The 21,463-nt window shown below is 43.0% G+C and overlaps 1 protein-coding gene across 1 annotated transcript in view; it reads left to right on the top strand.

Annotated features, from left to right (window-relative positions):
* Positions 1-21,463, top strand: part of MAGI2 (membrane associated guanylate kinase, WW and PDZ domain containing 2) — a 1,506,415-nt gene that overhangs the window by 1,248,301 nt on the left and 236,651 nt on the right. Inside the window, 1 exon segment of the mRNA XM_037836511.1 lies at positions 5,408-6,046. Coding sequence (XP_037692439.1) covers positions 5,408-6,046 — 639 coding nt within the window.

The following is a 21,463-nucleotide window of genomic DNA, read 5'->3' as shown; positions in this document are numbered from 1 at the left end:
TGAGTATGCAAATATCTGTTTAACTACCTGTTTTCATTCTTTTAGGTGTATGCATAGTAGTGGGATTGCTGGATCATATGGTAATTCTATATTTAGCTTTCTGAGGAACCACCAAACTATCTTCCACAGTGGTTGCACCATTTTACATTGCCACTAGCAATTAATGAGTGTTCCTATTTCTCCACATCCTTTCCAACACTTCTTATTTTCCATTTCTTTAGTAGCAGCCATTCTAATGGATGTGAAATGGTATTTCATTGTGGTTTTGATTTACATTTCCCTGATGGCTAATGATGTTGACCATCTTTTTCAGGTGCATTCCATCCATTTGTGTATCTTCTTTGGAGAGATGTCTAGTCAAGTCTTTTGTACATTTTTGAATTAGGTTGTTTGTCTTTTTGTTGTTAAGTTGAAGGATTTCTTTATATATTCTGGGTATTAAATCATGATTGTATATGTGGTTTCCAAATATTTGCTTCCATTGTAGATTGTTGTTTTACTTTCCTGATAAAGTCCTTTGAGGCACAAAAGTTTTTAATTTTGATGAAGTTTCATATATCTATTGTTTCTTTTGTTTCTTGTGATTTGGGTGCAAAGTCTAAGAAACCACTGTCTACCACAATGTCCTGAAGATGCTTCCCTATATTTTCTTCTAGGAGTTTGATAGTTCTGGCTCTTATATCTAGGTCTTTGATCCATTTTGAGTTGATTTTTATATATATTGTGAGGCAGGGGTTCACCTTCATTCTTTGGCAAATGGAGATCCAATTTTCCCAGCACTGTTGGAGAAACTATTCTTTCCCAGTTGTGTGGTCTTTGTCCCCTTGTCAGAAATCAGTTGGCTGAGGGAGAACCTAAGATGGCGGCTGGGTGAGACAGGGCAAAAAAACACCTCCGTGAAAAATACTAGATAAAACCCAGACAGTGACCCAGAACACCAGTTCCAGCAATGTACCAGCTGGACAAGGTCTGCTAAATCCACAGGGACTGTGCATTTGGTGAAACCGGGAGTCTGCATTCTGAAACGAGTGAGTGAGACAGCTGAAAGTCCAGCAGCCACGCTGCAGTGTGGAGAAACCATCAGTTGGCATCGAGACGGACTAGTTCTTTTAAAAAAAAAAAAAAAACCCGGGAGCGGCTGTGGTTACAACAGAGAGAACCACACAGTGAAGCACAGCAGGAGTGGGTTGTACCAACCTCTCAGTGTCTGGTGTGGAGGATAGCCCACTGCTGATTGTCTCAGGGCCAGGGGGCAGAGGGCAGCCAAAAGGAGAAAAAAACCGCGCCTCTTGCAGCCATCTCCCTGGTGGGCAGGGAACACTCTTGCCCGGGGCCGGAGCTATAGCCCAGAGCCATGCCAAGAAACCCAGTGTGAAGGAGAGTGTTTCCCACAGCACTACACACGTGCCACAATATCAGCTGTGGACAGTGGCCTTTAGCGCAGCCACAGCTAATCGTCCCAGAGCTGGGAAGGCGGAACTGTACGAAAAGGGGAAATTAATACACCCCATTCAACCATCTTTACAGCAGGCTGGGAACACCCCAGCACGGCCTGGCAACCCAGAGCTTCCCTGGAGGGCCAGCTCACACTTGTGACGTGGCACAGCCTTCCCTCGGCAGGGTTCCTGGAAAAGCACGGCTGAGAAGGGGGACCCACTCAGAAATCCCAGGGACCCTACGCCAATACCAAGGACTTGTGAGTCAGTGTCAGAGACAATCTGTGGCAAGACTGAAATGAAGGCTTAGACTCTGGCAACAGCCTTAAATCTCCGGGAACACCTGGGAGGTTTGATTATTAAAGCTGCCCTGCCTCCATAACCACCCAGACATATGCCGTACATTCAGGGCAGACAGCACCAACACACCCAAACTTAGTGCACCAATTGAACTCCTCAAGAATCAGATCCTCATACACCACAAAGACAAAGTTGGGGAGAACTGGCTTGAGGGGAATAGGTGACTCACGAACGCCATATGCTGGCTAGTTAGAGAAAGTGTACACCACCAAGCTGTAGATCTGACAAATTAGAGATCAGTGTTTTTTATATCCAGAAAGAACCCTGTCAAGTAAAGCAAATGCCAAGAGACCAAAAATGACAGAAACTCTTAAAGCATATGATAAAACCAGACAATATGGAGGACCCAAACCCAAACACCCAAATCAAAAGATCAGAAGACACGCAGTACTTGGCTCAATTAATCAAAGAACTAAAGTCAAACAACAAGAGCATGGCACAGGATATAAAGGACATAAAGAAGACCCTAGAAGAGCATAAAGAATAAATTGCAAGAATAAATAAAAAAATAGAAGATCTTATGGAAATAAAAGAAACTGTTGGCCAAATTAAAAAGACTCTGGATACTCATGATACAAGATTAGAGGAAGTTGAACAACAACTCAGCCTCTTTGAGGACCACTGAACAGAAAATGAAAGAACAAAAGAAAGAATGGGGAAAAAAATCAAGAGAATTGAAATGGATCTCAGGGATATGATAGATAAAATAAAACATCCAAATTTAAGACTCATTGGTGTCCCAAAAGGGGAAGAGAAGGGTAAAGATCTAGGATGAGTATTCAAAGAAATTGTTGGGGAAAACTTCCCAAACCTTCTACACAACATAAATACACAAAGCACAAATGCCCAGTGAACTCCAAATAGAATAAATCCAAATAAACTCACTCCAAGACATATTCTGATCAGACTGTCAAATACTGAAGAGAAGGAGCAAGTTCTGAAAGCAGCAAGAGAAAAGCAATTCACCACATACAAAGGAAACAACATAAGACTAAGTAGTAACTACTCAGCGGCCACCATGGAGGCGAGAAGGCAGTGGCATGATGTATTTAAAATTCTGAGAGAGAAAAATTTCCAACTAAGAATACTTTATCCAGCAAAACTCTCCTTCAAATTTGAGGGAGAGCTTAAATTTTTACAAACAAACAAATGCTGAGAGATTTTGCTTTAATAAAAGACCTGCCCTACTTCAGATGCTTAAGGGAGCCCTACCGACAGAGAAACAAAGAAAGGAGAGAGATAGAGAAATTTAACAGACATATATAGAACATTACATCCCAAAGCACCAGGACACACTTCTTCTCCAGTGATCATGGATCTTTCTCCAGAATAGACCATTATGCTGGGACATAAAACAAGCCTCAATAAATAAAAAAAAAAAAAATTGAAATATTCAAAGCACATTCTCTGACTACAGTGGAATACAAATTGAAGTCAGTAACCATCAGAGACAGAAAATTCACAAACACCTGGAGGGTAAAAATGAGGGGGAGATGAAAACATTCCTGGATAATCAAAAGCTGAGGGACTTCATCACCTGTAGATCAGTCCTATGAGAAATGCTAAAGGGAATTGAGCAGGCTGAAAGGAAGGGACACTAAACAATTGACTGAAACCACCTGAAGAAATAAAGATTTCCAGGAAAGATCACATGGTAAATATAAATACCAATACTACCATATTTTTGATTTGTAACTCCACTATTTACTTCCTACAGAATCTAAAATACATAAACTGTAATGATAAATCAGTGGTTTTGGACTCAATGTAAAATATGTAATTTTTGACAAGAACTACATAAAGGTTGGGGAATGGAGGAGTATAGGAACATAGTTTATGTGTCCTATTGAAGTTGAATTGGTATTGAAGAAAAACAAGATTGTTATAGATTTAAAAGGTTAAATTTAAGCCCCATGGTAAACACAAAGAAAGTATCAGAGAATATGACCATAGAGATGAAACGTAGAGTATGGGTTACAAGAAGTGGGGGAAGGGACAATGGGGAGTTAAGAAATCCCACAAATGGAGTGCTAGGGAGGGGTTGGAATGGGAAGATTTAGGCTGTATATATGTTTCCACAATTGGAAAAAAAAAAAAAAAAAAAAAGACAGTCTAAATAGATAATGACAATTTTTTAAATGCCAAGGATGATCCTGAATGGGATCTGAGGATGGAGGAGAGGAGGCTCAAAGGGGCACAGCTGGGACATAAGAGGGAAAAAAGGAAATATAGAATCTAAGCTTTGTATCTGTGTTGAATTTCTTGAACTTCTTAGCTGTGCTTGACGGGATTGCATAAAAGAATGTTCTTGTTCATGGGAATTGTATATGTGAATTATATTGTTTTTTCAAGGATGTGTGCAGCTTGCTCTCATGTGTTCAGAAGACAGAGCAATAGATGATAGATGATAGGGAGGGAAAGAAAGAAATGGTGGTGTGACAGGATGTTAAAGTTTGTGGATCAGGGTATCGGGGGAGGGGGATCGGGGTATGCTGGAATTCTGTGTATGGGGTTTGTATTGTTTTTGCAACTGTTCCTGTGAGTTTGAATTTATTTCAAAATAAAATTAAGGAAAAAAAAATCAGTTGGCCATAAATGTTAAGGTTGATTTCTGAGGTCTCAGTTCTACTCATTTGGTCTATATGTCTGTACTTGTGCCAGTACCCTGCTGTTTTGATTACTGTGGCTTTGTAATAAGTTTTAAGATCAGGAAGTGTGAGTCCTCCAACTTCATTCTTCTTTTTCAAGATATTTTTGGCCATTCAGGGCGCCTTACCTTTCCATATAAATTTGACCTCCATTCTATTTTAACAAAAATAATATTAACAATGTTCCATGTTTACTGAGGACTCACATATGTCAGATGCTGTGTGAAGCACTTTTCCTGTATTATCTTTTATTTATCCTCACAACTTTACAAATGAGGGACCATGGTTCAAAGCAGTTAAGCGCCTTGCGTAAGATCACATATCCGTTAACTTAGTAGAGCCAGCATATGGACCCAGTCTCCTGATGCCAAAACCTGCGCTCTTGGCCTTTACTTGTATACATATGAAATCCTTGCAATCACACCTGCTATAAATGAAGGAAACAAATGGGCGAAATAATTTCTTCTTTCATAAAAAAGAAAAAAAAATCAGTTGACTCAGTCAAGTGATATCAACAAAGAAACCCATATAATGGGGCTTTCTTTTTCATCCAAAACTCTTGACTACCACTTCTCAATGTTTTGGAATTTCTATTAACTGAATTGCACTGGGCAACAGGAATGAAGATGAAAAAGAAGCATAGAAGATGTGCTTCTGCAAGGTACAAATTCTTCTATCCTTTTCTTTCTAAGCCTTTTTTTTCTGAAAATGAAGTTGTTTCTGAGGTTCAAGAATAACCAAATAGCACTTTTCTTCATCATTTGATCATTATATTTGTTGGCAGACCAATTGTAACCTTGAGTCACCTACAGTGAATTTAAATATTATTGTAATTGATTTTCTCACTGCTGACTGAGAAACCAAGTACCTCGTTCACTGTTCTCATAAATAATTCCATACCTTTATGTCAACATTAATTGAACTTACCTCATGTTGTCAATCTCTTTCTATTTTTCCTTGCAGGTGATGTCATTGTCTATATTAATGAAGTTTGTGTCCTTGGACATACTCATGCAGATGTAGTCAAACTTTTCCAGTCTGTTCCTATTGGGCAGAGTGTCAACCTGGTGTTATGTCGTGGCTACCCCTTGCCCTTTGATCCTGAAGATCCTGCTAACAGCATGGTGCCACCCCTTGCAATAATGGAGAGGCCACCACCAGTGATTGTCAATGGAAGACATAACTATGAAACATATTTGGAATACATTTCTCGGACCTCACAGTCTGTTCCAGATATAACAGATCGACCACCTCATTCTTTGCACTCCATGCCAGCTGACAGTCAGTTAGATGGCACGTATCCACCACCTGTCCATGACGACAATGTGTCTATGGCTTCCTCTGGGGCCACCCAAGCTGAACTTATGACCTTAACCATTGTGAAAGGTACCCAGGGCTTTGGCTTCACTATTGCTGACAGTCCTACAGGACAGCGGGTGAAACAAATACTTGACATTCAGGGATGCCCTGGCCTGTGTGAAGGTGACCTCATTGTTGAGATCAACCAGCAGAATGTACAGAACCTGAGCCATACAGAAGTAGTGGATATACTTAAGGATTGCCCCGTTGGAAGTGAGACTTCTTTGATTATCCATCGAGGAGGTAAGACAATAATACTGGCTCAGCAATAAAATATTCAGATAATATAAAAACTAGGTGTATGGGCTAGTTGGAAGCTAAGAATCTGGGTTGAGATGAATTTAATCATGGAAATGATAATAGCTATTCACTTGTAGGTGCCAGGTGCTCTCCTAAGTGCTTTCTCTGTATAATTCACGTAATCCTCTCATCAGCCCCATGAGGTTGGCACTGTCAGCATTATGCCTGTTTTACAAGTGAGGAAACTGAGGCACGGGGAGGTCAAGGAACTTTTCTGAAGGTCACAAACCCAAGTCAAGCTCCAGAGTCTGAGCTTTTAACCTCCATGGTTTATTCTCCATGCTTTATTCTCTAGGCTTTCTAAAATGCGGTGTTTCTCTACTTCTGGTTTGACATCTCACACTCCCTTTATGTAAAAAATCTAGGGTTTTGCTTGGGAGAAGGGGTATCATGGGCAGGCTCTTGTTTCACTTTTCAGGTACTTGACCTGGACACAGAAGAGCTGGCTTCCAGGCTGTATTCGTACCTGGCCCCCAGGGCACGGCTAGGCTACTTGGACTCTTGGTCCTAAGGCTTTTCAAAGCAATATGGTTTTATTTTCTAATTATTCAAAAGGAACATTTCATAAAGCCATGAGGGTTATTTAGTGGAAAAGAAGACATGAAGCACAGCTATGCATTAAGTTAAAAAGCTCAAAGCAGAAGGAAACACAGGTAACTATCTATGGGAGCTTGTGAGATGTGTTCACTAGCTGATGAAAAATAATGAGATTTGGGAAAAAAAAAAAAAACAAACCACAAAATAGAAAAAAAATTTGGCTGTTCCTGTTACCCTTTCTCTTCACATCATTGCATACTCAGATTCAGATTATGGAAACAAATATAATTCTAAAAGTAAATCACATACTTATATTGAGTATTGAAAAATGCTATCTGTAGTGGTAGAAATGACACAGTGTTGGTTCAGTCTGGATTCTACCTGCAGGTTTTTTCATCTTTGAAATGAGCCCAACCTGGGGTCCCTGAAAGTCAGGTCTTGTTAAAGGCAGTGATAGGTTCCTCCTCTCCCTGTTAAAAAAGAAATGTATATATGTATATATATAAACATACACACACAGCTAAAATGGTAGAACACTTTACCATAATATTATAAAAATGGAGGTTTCTTTGTAGTTGAAGGAAATTGTACTTTTTAAACTAAAGATACAAGAATAAGTACAGGTAGCTGTATTTTTATCTTGATATGATATTTTTGTCCTTTTTATATTAAACACAAAAATAATAGTGTTTTCAGCCTTAAAAAGTTATATTGATATGAACTTGGCAGCTAGACATTGAATCCCAACTCTGAATGCATTGTATTCCAAAAGCTCATTAGTGAATCAGTTGTAGAGAATTCAAACTGGTTTCCCATTGAGTTAACTAAAAAATCTTCTTTTCCAATGGAAGCAATGTCCTGAATTGTATTTATCAGACTAGGCTAGCAGGTAGAAACCAGTGCAATCCCTATTGTACCCAGTATAGTCTTGATAATCCCCATTAAGGACGTTTCAGAGCCATGTGACTATAGAAAAAAATTTCAGAGTTCTGAGTACAGTTGCTCAGGACACTTCTTCCACCACTACAAGGACTGTTGTAGCAACAGGTAGCCATAGTGACTCCCAGGAGATGAAAGCTGTGGAACAGAGTCAGAACTGAAGTTCTGGGCTGGGTGTTTTAGGTGAAGTACAGAAATGGGAGCAGGAAGGAATATGCTAGGAGCACTGAGCCCTGGATGTTCTCTCACTTTTCTGCTACTTTGATGTTGATGATCTGTGAAGCTTGGGAGAAGAAGGAGGGAAGATATCAAAGTATAAAGGAGAGGGCACAGGCTAAGTCCTGAACTTAGGACACATATAGTGCAAGAGCCTCGGATTTCTCATCTGTTCCAGTGGGATGATAATGCTATCTAACCTGATGGTAGTGTTCTTAGTATCTAATTGCCTACAAGATGTGCTTACTCAGTGTCTGTTGAGTCTTAATCAGTACCAAGGCTGCCATTGGAAGGGTCAGGAGAAATACTGTGAAGAATTCAGGCATTAAGAGCACACGGGTGGCAAGCATATGTGCTTATTTATTCAAAGCCCTGCAAACAGCATGAAAGCCCTTTAGTTTCAATGCAAGTGAAGGCAGTCAAAGCTGAAAGAAGTACCTTTTAATCTTTTGATTTATTTGGCAACCTCTGCAGGTCTTTCCCTTTCAAGGAGATATTACATTGTTGATTCCTTATTTGAAAATGGACACCAAATGCTAGGCATTTGTGAGCCACACTGTATGAAGTATTGTGTTCCTATGTTAAAAAAGGAAATTAATATGACAGTGAAACAGTTTTAAATTTTACCTTCTTAAGGCATTGTTACAAAATATCACTTGCATTTTAGTATTAAATATTGACAGTGTATTTTAATTTCTCCCATTGCTTGTTTAAGATTAAAACAAATATTCCTTAATTAAATAGCCATATGTTCATAATGTCAAATTGAAAATCAAATCTTTGGAACAGTTTCTTTATATTACTAGGTATAACTGAAAATCAGTATGTAGTATCCACTATATGATTCCCAGAGATGAATTTGGACACATTTTATATATAATGGCCATTTTTAAGCCATGGCATAGCAGGAAAAAGGTACCAGAAAAAGGTACCAGAAAGCCCTTTATTTATATTATTACAATTTGTACCTTTTCTGAAAACATTTATTGTGTGTCTGCTGTCAGTCAGATGCAAAGCTTACCCTCTGTTCCTCTTTTTTTCTCTTTCTTGTTTAATCCTCAAGTAATTAAACTTCTGTTTGTGTTTGTTTGCATTTGGGGTGAGGCAATTGTTTTGTTTTGTTTTTATTTTTTAGCTGGTATAGAATTGCAGAAAGATAATATCTTGTGAAGTTTAAAGTACTTCCATCAAAATCCTCTGGTGGGTCCCTAAATTCCCACAGTTTGAATTAATCTCTCTGAATTAATAGGAACTAGCACCATGTTTTTGTGATGAGATTCACATTGATTATCTTATTATGGGCTATTCATAAATGCTTATGGCCTCATTCAGAAAAGTGTAGATCTTCTAGAGCAGATTCATCTGCATCGATTGTTATATCAGAATTGTAGGTATTTGTTTTGGTGCTGAACTGAATCTATAGACCAATTTGTGGAGAATTGCCATTTTACATGGAGTCTTTCAATTCATAATTTATTTCTATCATCTTTAATTTCTCTCAGCCATGTTTCATAGTTTTTAGAGTCCAGGTTTTGTACTTGTTTTGTTAAATTTGTTCTTAAATATTTATTCTTTTTGATGTTATTGCGAATAGAATTATTTGAGTTTTGGTTTTGGTCTAGTATACTGCAACCCGGTTAAACTCACTTAATAGTTGTAGGAGTTTTTTTTATAGATTCCATAAGATTTTCTACATAGATTATTTTGCCATCTGGTAATAAAAAGTTTATTTCTTCTTTTCCAATTTGTATGCTTTGATTTCTTTTCCTTGCCTTATTGCACTGGCTCCAGTGTATTACGTTGCACCTCCAGCACAATGTTGATTAGAAGTGGTATGACCAGGAATCTTTGCCTTGTTTTCAGTTTCAGGGGGAAAGCATTAGTCTTTCACCATGGATTTTAGGTGTAGGGCTTTTAGATGCCCTTTATCATCTAAAAAGTTCCCTTCTATTCTTATATTGTTGAGAATGTTAATAATCAAGGGGTGTTGGATTTTGTCAAATGTTTTTTTCTGTTAACTATTTTAACAATCACAGTTTTTGTTCTATATTCTATTAATATGGTATATTACGTTACAGGATTTTTAATGTTAAACCAATCTTGCACTCCTGAGATAAACCCCACTTGTTCATGGTAGATAATTCATTTTATAAATTGCTAGAATCTGTTTGCCTAATATTTTGTTAAGGAATTTTGCACCTGTTTGGAGGAATATTGTTCTGTAGTTTTCTTTTTGTGTGATGTGTTTGTCTGGCTTTGAAATCATTTTATAGCCTCATAAAATGACTTGGAAAGTGTTCCCTCCTTGTCTATATTCTGAAAGAATTTGTGTCAGATTGACATTATTTCTTCTTTAAGAGTTTGATAGATTTTTATCAGTGAAGCTGTCTATGCTGGCTTTCATTTGTAGGATAATTTAAAATTACTAATTCAATTTCTTTACTTGACTTAAGTCTATTCAAATATTCTATTTCTTCTTTACTCAGTTTTGGTAGTTTTTGTCTTTGTAGGAATTTTTATAACTCGTCTAAGCTGTTGAATTTGTAAGCATAAAGTTTAAATAAAATTTTTAAAATTCTTTTTAAGAACCAACTTTTGTATTCATTTATTTTCTTTCTTCTGTTTTCTATTTCATTGTTTTCGACTCTTATCCTTATTATTTCCTCCTTTCTACTTACTTTGCATTTGATTTCCTTTTATTTTTCTGTCTTCTTGAAGTAGCAGCTTAGATTAATGATTTTAGACCTTTGTTTCTAATATAGACTTTTAAAGCTATATATTTCAGTCTAAGCATTTCTTTGCCTATACTCCATAAATTTTGATATATGTTTTTCTTTTCCACTCTGTTCAAGATATTTTCTAATTTCCCTTGAGATTTCTTCTTTGACCGATGGATTATTTAGAAATGTGTTATATTTGGGACTTTTTATTTTTTTCTGTTATTGATTTCTAATTTAGTTTTGTTGTGATAAAAGAATATGTTTTATATGATCTCAGTCCTTGTAAATGTATTGAGACTTGCTTTTTTAACCTAATTTATCTTGGGATATTTTATGTATTAGGTCAGAGGTATAGCCCATTATTTTTAATACTTTATTTAATCACATACCCCCTAATAGATATTTTGATTGCTTTTAGTATTTTTCTATTATAAAAGATGCCATGTCCGGCGCTGCCCCGCTCGGTCCCCGGTTCCCGGCCGGCGAGGGGAAACAGGGAAGGAGAGAGAGAGATGCAGACTGCGCGAACTAACCTGGTCATGAATCACGACTCGAACCACACGGCAGTTGTGAAAGCAAGCCCTTTACTACAGCTAGATGAACATTCTGTGTTACTGGTTCCCACACGGGGCATGGCGCCTCGTGGGAGAGCAGCCTCGATGTGGCCGTCAGGCACGGCTCCTTGTGGGCTGTCTCACCCTACTCCGTCCGGGTAAGACCTTTTATACACAATTAACAACCAATAAGCTTCTAGGCTAGTATCGCGTATACAGGATTTCGATTGGTAGGAGCGGGTGGCGGATACATGCGTCACTATGCGGAAACAGGATGCAGGCGCCATCTTGGCTCACTCGATGGGCGGGGGTAACTCTAGAGCAGGCTGCAGCGCATACGCTAGGCCCGATTCGGGAGGCGGCTTTCCACATCTCCCCCTTTCTTATTTATTTTTGACCCAGTGTCTCCAGTGATGAGCGTGCTCCCGTGAACCCAAATGGTTCACAACCTCTTTGGTGCTTTGGGGAGTCTGGACTAGGCCTCAGCCATCCAGCGGCGGAGCCTCTAGCACCAACCAGAATGCTCACGTCATATGGAGACCGGAGAGTCCGTAAGCTGGAAACAACGTGACTCTCCCTGCAGTGCTTTGCCTGGCAACTGGGGAACAACGACGGGGGCAGGAACAGCAGTAACCAGAGTCGGGGGTGTCACTAGGTGTCTCTGTGCAATGGCTAGGGTCCAGTCTGGCCACAACTAGGACTCTGCCCTAGAGACCCACCTGAGACAAAATTATGACTACTGGTGTCGCCTTTTACACCCGAGAAACAGCCATGCGATTCGCTACAAATTTTGCTCCAAAGCGCCCCACCTGAGGCGACCAGGAAGGGGTATGGTTAATAAATCGGTCACTATCGGGGGTAACAGAGGTGGGAGTCATAGCCATCATAGTGGTAACACGCAATTGCTGCTGCGCTTGAAACAGGCGTTCTAGCAAACATTTAACAACGACTAATCCCACCAATAATCCCACTGCAATGAGGATCCAATTAGTTAAATTGGGCCAAGAGAACCAGGAAGAAACACTGTGCAATAGTTTCTGTAGAACCTCGCCTAACCCGGAGAGATCGACTTTAACGGGTTTTAACTTGATCCCCCCAATTATGTCTAAACTAGATTCCACCTGTTGGGAGAGATTAACAAATTCAGGAAAATATGACCTTTTCAGCCAATCAGAGACTCTGGAAATGCTTCCGGTCACGTTGGCCCTGACAGGAGTGACACAGAGTTTAACCGTAAGCCACCGGGTGTCACATGTTTGCTGAAGCACTCTCCAGAGTCCATCTATTTCCAGTCCAAGTTCATCTATCTCCGCTTGGAGTTTCTGAATGGCCTGGAAATTTAAGTTCAGCATCTGATTGTGGCGGCGTAGCACGTCTCGGGTAAGGTTGACCAAGCCATTTACCGTTTCCATCGTTATGGCGAGCTGCCGATCTGTCCATGCTTGTAGCACAGCCTGCCCGATCGTTGGGACAAACAAAGAGGAAGCTACACTGGCAGCATTCGATAGCCATTCTTTTATGCCTCTTGGACGCCTAGACTTAGAGAAGGGGATATTGTTAAGTGAAACAACTTGAGAAACAGGGCCAACCCAGTCGGTTGCCTTGACGGGGAGCCAGACATAACTTGGGCGATACACTAGGATAGCGGGGCGGCGAGGCATCCGGGTCTTTGGAACGGTTGCAGACTGTAGGAGCAAACCCCGGAAGGAAAAGGCACCTTTGAGTCTCCTTTTTACTCAAGATCCCTTCACAAGACTGGCGGCTCTTCCCTGTAACGTTAAGAAATTCAAGCAAGACTCCCTTACTTAACTCGCCATTACCAGTTTCACAAGTACCATTCGCCGCAACTGTGGTGTTGACAACCTTGACAGAGAGGTTAGCAAAAGAGAGGATCAGTGTGTCATTGGTGAGGGGGAAGGACTCGTTGAAGCTTGTGGAGGAAATATAGTTCCACTAAAAAGAAAAAGGCAGATTAGAAGGATTGCTATAGGAGAGCAAAGAACAGAGTTACCGATCCTCTTTTTGGGCAACCGCGGGGTGGTCAGTCCTACTATTATCGTCTTGTCGGTCGTCGCCATCATCAGCAGGGTAGGAGGCTTGGTCTAATGGTTCAGGTTGTATATTCGTTGGCGTTTCTGACAGCTGTTCCTTGGCTTCTTCAGGTGATGTCACGGTTCTCACCAGTCTTTCCGGAACCCACACTGGTTGACGTCCTGGTTCCTGGGGAAAAACACAAACAGAGCCTCTGGCCCAGCTGAGCACCGGGTCAGGGCCTTTCCACTGCCCCGACAGGACATCCTTCCAACGGACTAGACCTCTATGCGGAGGACTCGGGGTGGTGTGTTGCAGGGCAGGTGTCATTCCTTGTGAATTTTCGTTTAAAAAATTATATGTGAGCAAGGCTACAGACAGTCGAGCTTTTGGGGACAGGCCGTGGCCTATACCCTCTTTCTGTTTTTTAAGCAAGTCTTTGAGAGATCTGTGCGCTCTTTCAATGATTCCTTGCCCCTGAGGGTTATAGGGGATGCCATGTTTTAATTGGACATCCATGTTGTCACAAAATTTTTGGAAGGATTTACTAGTGTAGGCAGGCCCGTTATCCGTCTTTAACGTCTTTGGCTTACCCCAAGCTGCCCATGCAGCAAGGCAGTGTGCAATGACGTGGGAGACTCTTTCTCCTGGTTCAGCAGAGGCAAATAAAACTTGGGAGCATGTGTCCACCGACACATGTAAGTACTTGATCTTACCATACTCTGAATGATGAGTGACATCCATCTGCCAAGTATCCCCTGGGGTGAGACCCCTAGGGTTGACCCCAACCGAGGGGACTGCTCTCTGCTCTGCACAATTGTTGCAGGCTCGGACAATATCTCGAGCAGCTGCACGTGGTATGCTGAACCGCTTAGCTAGGGTACCTGCGTTGATGTGAAACTTGGCATGGAATTCTCGGGCTTGTTGATACGGTACCAGCGTCGGAAAGATGTGCAGCTGTCGAGTGGCTACATCTGCGCTATGGTTCCCCTGGGCCATAGGGCCAGGCAAACCTGTGTGGGCTCTAATATGGGTTATGTAAAAAGGGTGTTGCCTGGTCCATATAACCTCCTGTAGTTTGGCAAAGAACGTCCTTACTGTAGAGGAATGTTTAACAATGCCCACCGTTTCTAAAATTTGTACAGAGTTCACAACATAAGCAGAATCCGAGACGACATTTAAGGGCTCGGAAAGGCTTTCCAGGACTGCAATGATAACCTGCAGTTCTACCCATTGAGGCTTTTGTGGTTGGAAGAGCACTGTTTTAGGAGTGTCCCCCTCCACACAATACGCCCCTGTTCCAGAGCTGGAGCCGTCCGTGTATACGGTGGGGGCGCCTGCTAGTGGCCTAGGAGAGGTTACTTTGGGAAAAATCACTGGGTGCCGGGTGACAAACTGCAAGAGAGGAGCCTTAGGGAACTGATTGTTAATGGGACCAAGAAATGTACACCGGAGAATGGCCCATTGATCTATGCATCCGGTGAGTATCTCAAGCTGCTGGGAAGAATAAGGCACCCTGAGATTTTTGGGCTGCTGACCGAAATGCTGCACAGCCCTTTTAATGCATTCTAGGGCCAAGTCTGCAACCGCTGTAGGATAGTGCTCTAGGACTTTTTTGGGGGAAACTCCAGGGTGGACCCAGAGCAGCGGCCCCCGCTGCCACAGTACCGCAGTGGGCTGTAATTCTGTCGGCAGCACGCAGGCTTCAAAAGGCTCATCAGGGTCTATTCTCTTCAATGCAGCGCCACTGAGCGCCTGTTCCACCTGGCATAGTGCTCGCCTTGCCTCTGGAGTGAAGCTTCGAGGTGAGTTTATATTAGAATCCCCCTTCAACAGGTCGAACAAAGGTGTTAGTTTGACATTGGGTATTTTTAGGTATGGACGGATCCAATTGATATCCCCCATGAGTTTTTGTAGATCATTGAGAGTGTGTATATTGTCTAGCCTGAGAGACACCTTTTGGGGGGAAACATGAGTGGGTGCGACTTTCGCCCCCAGGAAAGTGGTAATGTCAGTCATTTGGATTTTTTCAGGGGCAATCTCTAGGTTAGCTTCTCTAAGACTAAGGACTAAATGTGACAAAACTGTTTTAAGAAGATCTGTGTCTCTATGGGCTAAGAGAATGTCATCCATATAATGGATGATTTTCACTTGAGGGAACTGCTGCCGAGTGCTAGCTAGCTTCGCAGCGACATACAGCTGGCACATGGTAGGACTATTAGCCATGCCTTGGGGCAGGACTGTCCATTCAAAGCGTTGACAGGGCTCCTCTTGATTACTAGAGGGCACAGTAAAGGCAAACTTAGGGGTGTCTTCAGGGTGGAGCGGAATAGAAAAGAAGCAATCTTTCAGATCTATGATGAAAATCGACCAGTGCTCCGGTAATGCCGAGAGGAGGGGCAGTCCCATCTGAACGGGCCCTAAAGGCTCCATGCAATCGTTAATAGCTCTTAGATCATGTAGCAGTCTCCATTTACCAGATTTCTTTTTATTACGAATATAGGGGTGTTCCACGGTGACGTGGAAGGGGCGATATGGCCCTTTTCTAGTTGTTCTGATACTAGGGCGTGCAACGCTGCAAGTTTTTCCTGTGGCAAGGGCCACTGAGGCACCCACACCGGAGCCTCGGTTTTCCATTTTAGTTTTATAGGTGTGGGTGGGAATCTCTCCTCAGTGGCCCCTATGAAAAACCCAAGCCTCGTCTGTCAGACTTGGGGGCAGCTTGTATAGGCTCCGCACGTCCGTGCAGTGAAGCTCCTAAACCCTTGCCGGGGGTATACCCCATTTCTTTTAGCAGTCGCTTAGAGGTTGGGGAGTAGCCGCTAATTAAAGTAACGTCCATTTGGGTCAGAATGTCTCTTCCCCACAAAGACACAGGCAGGGCTAATACATAAGGCTGGAAACTGCCTTGGTGTCCTTCTTCATCGGCCCAATGAAGGGCAGCTGCACTGAGCATGGGCGCTGAAATTTGGCCTATTCCTCTAATGGGCTCTTCCGCCCTGCTCGTTGGCCAGGTGGGGGGCCATTCTTGTTGTCTTATGATAGACCGATCGGCCCCTGTATCGAGCAGGCCCAAGAAAGATCTGCCTTGCACCTTAATGGTTAGCATAGGTCGAGACTCCAGGGACATATGGAGTCCCTCAAAAATCGCTCCACTGGATCCGAACCCTTTTTCCCCTCTCTGTCTGATTCTGCTTGGAAAGACTGCATGTAAGCTGGGTAAGAGCAGGAGCTGCGCCAGCTTATCACCTTCTGCAATGACTAAGGTGCCCCGCTGAGATTGAACCATAACTTGGGCACGGCCTGTGAAATCTGAATCTACAAGTCCTGGTATAACTGTTAATCCTTTCAGGGCCGTGGATGCTCTTCCCAATATGAGCCCTACAGTACCAGCCGGTAAGGGCCCCTTGAAGGAGGTCCCTACTAACTGGACACCCATGGAGGGGGTTAGTACGAGTCTGGAGGTGGCACAGAGGTCCAGTCCTGCTGAGCCGGGGGACGCACGAATTTGATCGGATCCTGTGTTGTCGAATGGCATGCAAGGGGGTCCGTCGAAAGGGCGGACCCCCTCTTCCCGTTTTTTGGAATCTGCTCGGGGCGGCCAGAGAGGCGTCTACCCTGCGCATCGAAAACCGATTTACAGTCTTCTGCGCGGTGGGGGCCTTTGTGGCAACGGCCACACGGCCTGGTTGCTGCACCTGGTTCGCCAAACCGTTGAGTGGCAGGGGGCTGACGTCTATTGGGACAATCTCTCTTAAAGTGCCCTGATTGGCCACAGCCATAGCACCCGTTAGACTTTGCCCCTAAGGTTCTCGGGCTTTTTGTAGCCACCTGTAGGGAGCTGGCTAGCATGGCAGCTAGACCTGCATTAGTTAAAGGGCTGCCAGCATCTCTACAGAGCCTGACCCACTCTGTCAAATTTTTTGCTCTGTTTTGTGCCAGGATAACTTTGCACTCCTTGTTGCACTGCTCAAAAATCATTTGCTTAACCACAGTCTCTGCTACTCCTGGATCTGAGAAGATTCTCTCAGCTGCGGTTTGCATCCTGGCTACAAAATCCGCAAATGGTTCTGTGGGGCCTTGGTGTATATTGCTGAGTGAGGCCTGAGCCTCTCCCTCACCTGTTAGCTTTTTCCAGGCACCCACAAAACAGCGGAAGATCTGGGCATAGACCTCTTGTGGGAAACCCGTTTGGTTCTGGGCATGGGCGCCTCTCCCCAACAGCATGTCAGCATTCCACCCGCCACGTCTCCCCGCCGCATTCCTTGCGGCCTGCTCTTCAGCTAACTCCTCAAACCATGCTTTCCAATCTATGAATCGGCCTGACGGCAAGCAAGCACGGGCTAGCTGAAAAATATCTGCGGGTGTATGATTTAGAGCAGAGAGGTTCTCGATCATGTTCAAGGTATAAGGGGCATTGGGGCCATACTGATGGACGGCCTGCCTCAATTCCCTCAATAGTTTGTAATCATATGATTCGTGCCGATTGCCACCTTGGGGATTGATAATAACCGGGTACATTTCTGAGACTGGCTGCGGCTCAAGTGGCTGGTAGCCACCCAGCATGCCAAAAGGTCTAAATGTTGTGAAAGGGTTCCATCTCCAGAAATGTCTCCCACCACTACCTAATGGCAAAGGGTCCTGAGGGCCTGTATACTCGGGCGGGGGGTACGGCAAAGGTTGCCCCTCCCCTGACCGACCCATCGGGGTTTCCGGGTCTGGCAGCAAAGGATAATTACATTTACTGGGCATGGCCACTAGAGGGAGCTCTCGGCAAGGTCCTTTGGTGGGACCGCCCAAGGCGTCAGTTGGGAGCTGGGGTGTCCCTGGGGGTGCAGCGGTAGACATTGGCGGGGCGGAAGGCCGCACGGGTGTGGCGGGAGGCTCCTCCCACTCAATTAGCGGGGATGCTTCCGCCTTCTCGTCAGTATCGCTATCTGACTCTGAGTCAGAGTCACTGGACTCCGGCGGTTTGCCCTTACAGGAGCCGTCCGCTGACGAAACTGACTGGGTTTCTTGGAGCGCGCACCGTGCTTCTTGCAAGACAGAGGACGGGCTTAGGCCGGTAGCCGATTCTAGTTCAAGGACCGCACGGACGGTCTCCCATATGGGTACTAGAATCGGGTCCATACACACGCCCGTCTGGCGCGCTCGGTCTATGTCGCGACCGAGCTTCATCCAAGAGGGTAGGCTAAGGCTGCCGGTGCAGGCAAACCAAGGGGCAAAAGTATCAACATCATCAAGAAAACGCTGAAGGGAGCTTTTCCTGACCGAGATACCCCGTTGTTTCAAAAGGTTCTTTAAGGGAGCTAAGAGAGGTGAACTTCCGGACTGCCCCATGATTGCAGTCGGCACTATACTTCAGTCACTCGGAGAGCTCTTCCGAGTCCCCCGGGGTCACCTGAAAACCCACGGGCCCTAACTATCATGTAATAAGACGCACTCACCTTCTCGCGTTGATCAGGCGCAGGAAGTCCGCCGTAAGCTCGACGCGCAGCGCTGCTCTCCTCACAGAGGGACCGTCGAGAGCGAGGCAGGAGGAGGAGCTTCCCCGTACGGGCCACCACTTGTCCGGCGCTGCCCCGCTCGGTCCCCGGTTCCCGGCCGGCGAGGGGAAACAGGGAAGGAGAGAGAGAGATGCAGACTGCGCGAACTAACCTGGTCATGAATCACGACTCGAACCACACGGCAGTTGTGAAAGCAAGCCCTTTACTACAGCTAGATGAACATTCTGTGTTACTGGTTCCCACACGGGGCACGGCGCCTCGTGGGAGAGCAGCCTCGATGTGGCCGTCAGGCACGGCTCCTTGTGGGCTGTCTCACCCTACTCCGTCCGGGTAAGACCTTTTATACACAATTAACAACCAATAAGCTTCTAGGCTAGTATCGCGTATACAGGATTTCGATTGGTAGGAGCGGGTGGCGGATACATGCGTCACTATGCGGAAACAGGATGCAGGCGCCATCTTGGCTCACTCGATGGGCGGGGGTAGCTCTAGAGCAGGCTGCAGCGCATACGCTAGGCCCGATTCGGGAGGCGGCTTTCCACAATGCCATATCTATGTATACCTATCTCTTCACAAGAAAGTAAATCTATAGTACAGATTGATTCTTGCTTGCTCTCAACAAATATTTCTTGAGTGCCTTTTATGTGCTAGGCATTTTAAGCACTGGAGATAAAGCAGAAAACAAAGCCAACCACATCTTTTTTCTCATGGAGTTTACATTGTATTGGAGGTAGACATAAAAATAAATAACACCATAAATATGTCCTTTGTTGATTTGTAAAAATTTATCTCTTACCCAGTTGGGTATTAATTTTATAACCAGTTACTTTACTGCATTATCCTGTTGTTTCTCATATTTTTTTCATTTCATTTCTTGGGATTTCTGGGTATGCATGTATAAATAATCACTTTGCCTTCTCCCCATTTACATACATCTGATTTGTCTAGTACACTGGACTGTTATTTCTGTAACACTTAATTAATTGTGGTGATCTTGGAAATTCCTTTTTTATTCCAGACTTAAATGGAAACACTCATTTTACACTATTAAATACAATACTGGCATTATCTTTGGGATGCATATTTACCATGTTAAGGAAATAAATATTGATTTCCATTTTATTAAGAATCATTATCAAAAGTGGATAATGAATTTTATCAAAAGTTTTTTGGCATCTATGGAGATGATTTTTTTTCTCCTTTGACTTATCAGTGTGATTAATTGCTTTAAGGGATTTATTAGTATTTAGTATTGAACTATCTTTTCATTTCTATTATAAATTATATTTGTTCTTAACAAATTATTCTTATAATATGCTCCTTGATTCTGTTTGCTTATATATCATTTTATAAGTGTGATTGGTCTGTAGTTTTCTTTTTTTGGGTTCTTTTTGATTGTATTTTACTATAAAAGTTTTTCTGGCTTTATAAGAACATTCAATAGCTTTCCTTCGTTCTCTGCTCTGAAACAATTTGATTAGCATTACCTTTTCTTTGAATATTTGACATAATACACCTTTAAAATCATGGGGTTTGTTTTTTGTTGTTGTTGTTTTTGTTTTAGGTAGGGGAAGGGATGTCCTTTTACAACTTTCTCAATTTCTTTTCACTTGATGTCAGAAGAAAAGAGCATATAAGACACTGCAAACAGAGTAACCAGTGCACACCATGAGGTGTGAACATCTGTGGTATACTAGCTGTTGTGCAACAAATATGCTCTGAAATCTCGGTGGCTTAGCACAATAAAAGCTATTTCTCACTCATATTAGTACCAGTGCATGTGTTCCTGGCCAGAAGAAGCCTGGGCAACTGTTCTCTGAGAAGTGGCTTGGGGAACCAGGCTTCTTCCTTCTGGGGGCTCTCCATGCCACATTCCTTGGGGTCTTCCACTGGGTCCTCTCTAACCAGCTGGCAGCTAAAATGCCAAAAAAGAGGCTTTGAGGGCCAGTTCTGGAAGGAGCTTCCTCCCACATTCTATTGGCCAGAGCTCATTTCCAGGTCCCATTAACCACAAGAGGGCTGGGAAATGTAGTATTCCTGTGTTCCCAGGAATAAGGAGGTGGTTTGGAGTAACACATGTGGTAGACACTCTGCCCTTGATATTCCTTTCCTGCTGTTTGTACCATGACTGTATGTCAAGAACCTATACCTGAGATTATGTCAATTCATGAGATCAAATCCTGTGTGTAATGTGATATTTGATGTGATTCATTTTAGGGTTTTTAGGTACACTCATGCCTTTGGAATGTGTTTTCAAATCCACAAGGTATCCTCCCATTTCCCTTCTCCATCCAACTTTCATGGATGGAGAAACTGAGACTCAGAGTTAAGTACTTGACCCAAGGTCAATGAACATGTGTCTAGGCAAAAGGATGGGCAATGTAGGATCCCCAAATATAAGAATTCTTAATAAATGTCAGTGAAGATACCCCATCCTGAAGGTAGAGAATGCCATGGATCTCACAGACATACACCAAAGGAGGAAATTGAGGCACAAATGGCCCTTAGGGTGAGAGAGACAGAGAATGCTGGAAGTGCTCATAGAGTGAATGTCACGCCACTTAGAAGTAGCAGAAACAGACTCAAACCTAAGTCTTCTTAAATAATGGCCAGTGAGTTTTATATTGTATCAATTTCCCTAAATTTTATGGAAAACTTTGCTGGCTTCTGCTTGGATATGCAGGATTCATTCATTCATTCATTCATTCATTCATTTAACAACTATTTGTTGAAGACCTGCTGGGTGCCCAGCACTTGTCTAGGTACTGGAAATATGACAGTAATCAAAACAGACAATATTCCTTCCCTCAAGAAACCTAACTTTTAGGAGAAAAATAGACAATAAACAAAGATATA

The sequence above is a fragment of the Choloepus didactylus genome, chromosome 5 (assembly GCF_015220235.1).
Source record: "Choloepus didactylus isolate mChoDid1 chromosome 5, mChoDid1.pri, whole genome shotgun sequence".
Classification (NCBI taxonomy): Eukaryota; Metazoa; Chordata; class Mammalia; order Pilosa; family Megalonychidae; genus Choloepus; species Choloepus didactylus.
The sequence above is the reverse complement of the archived record's forward strand: the minus strand, read 5'-3'. Positions and strand labels throughout refer to the sequence as shown.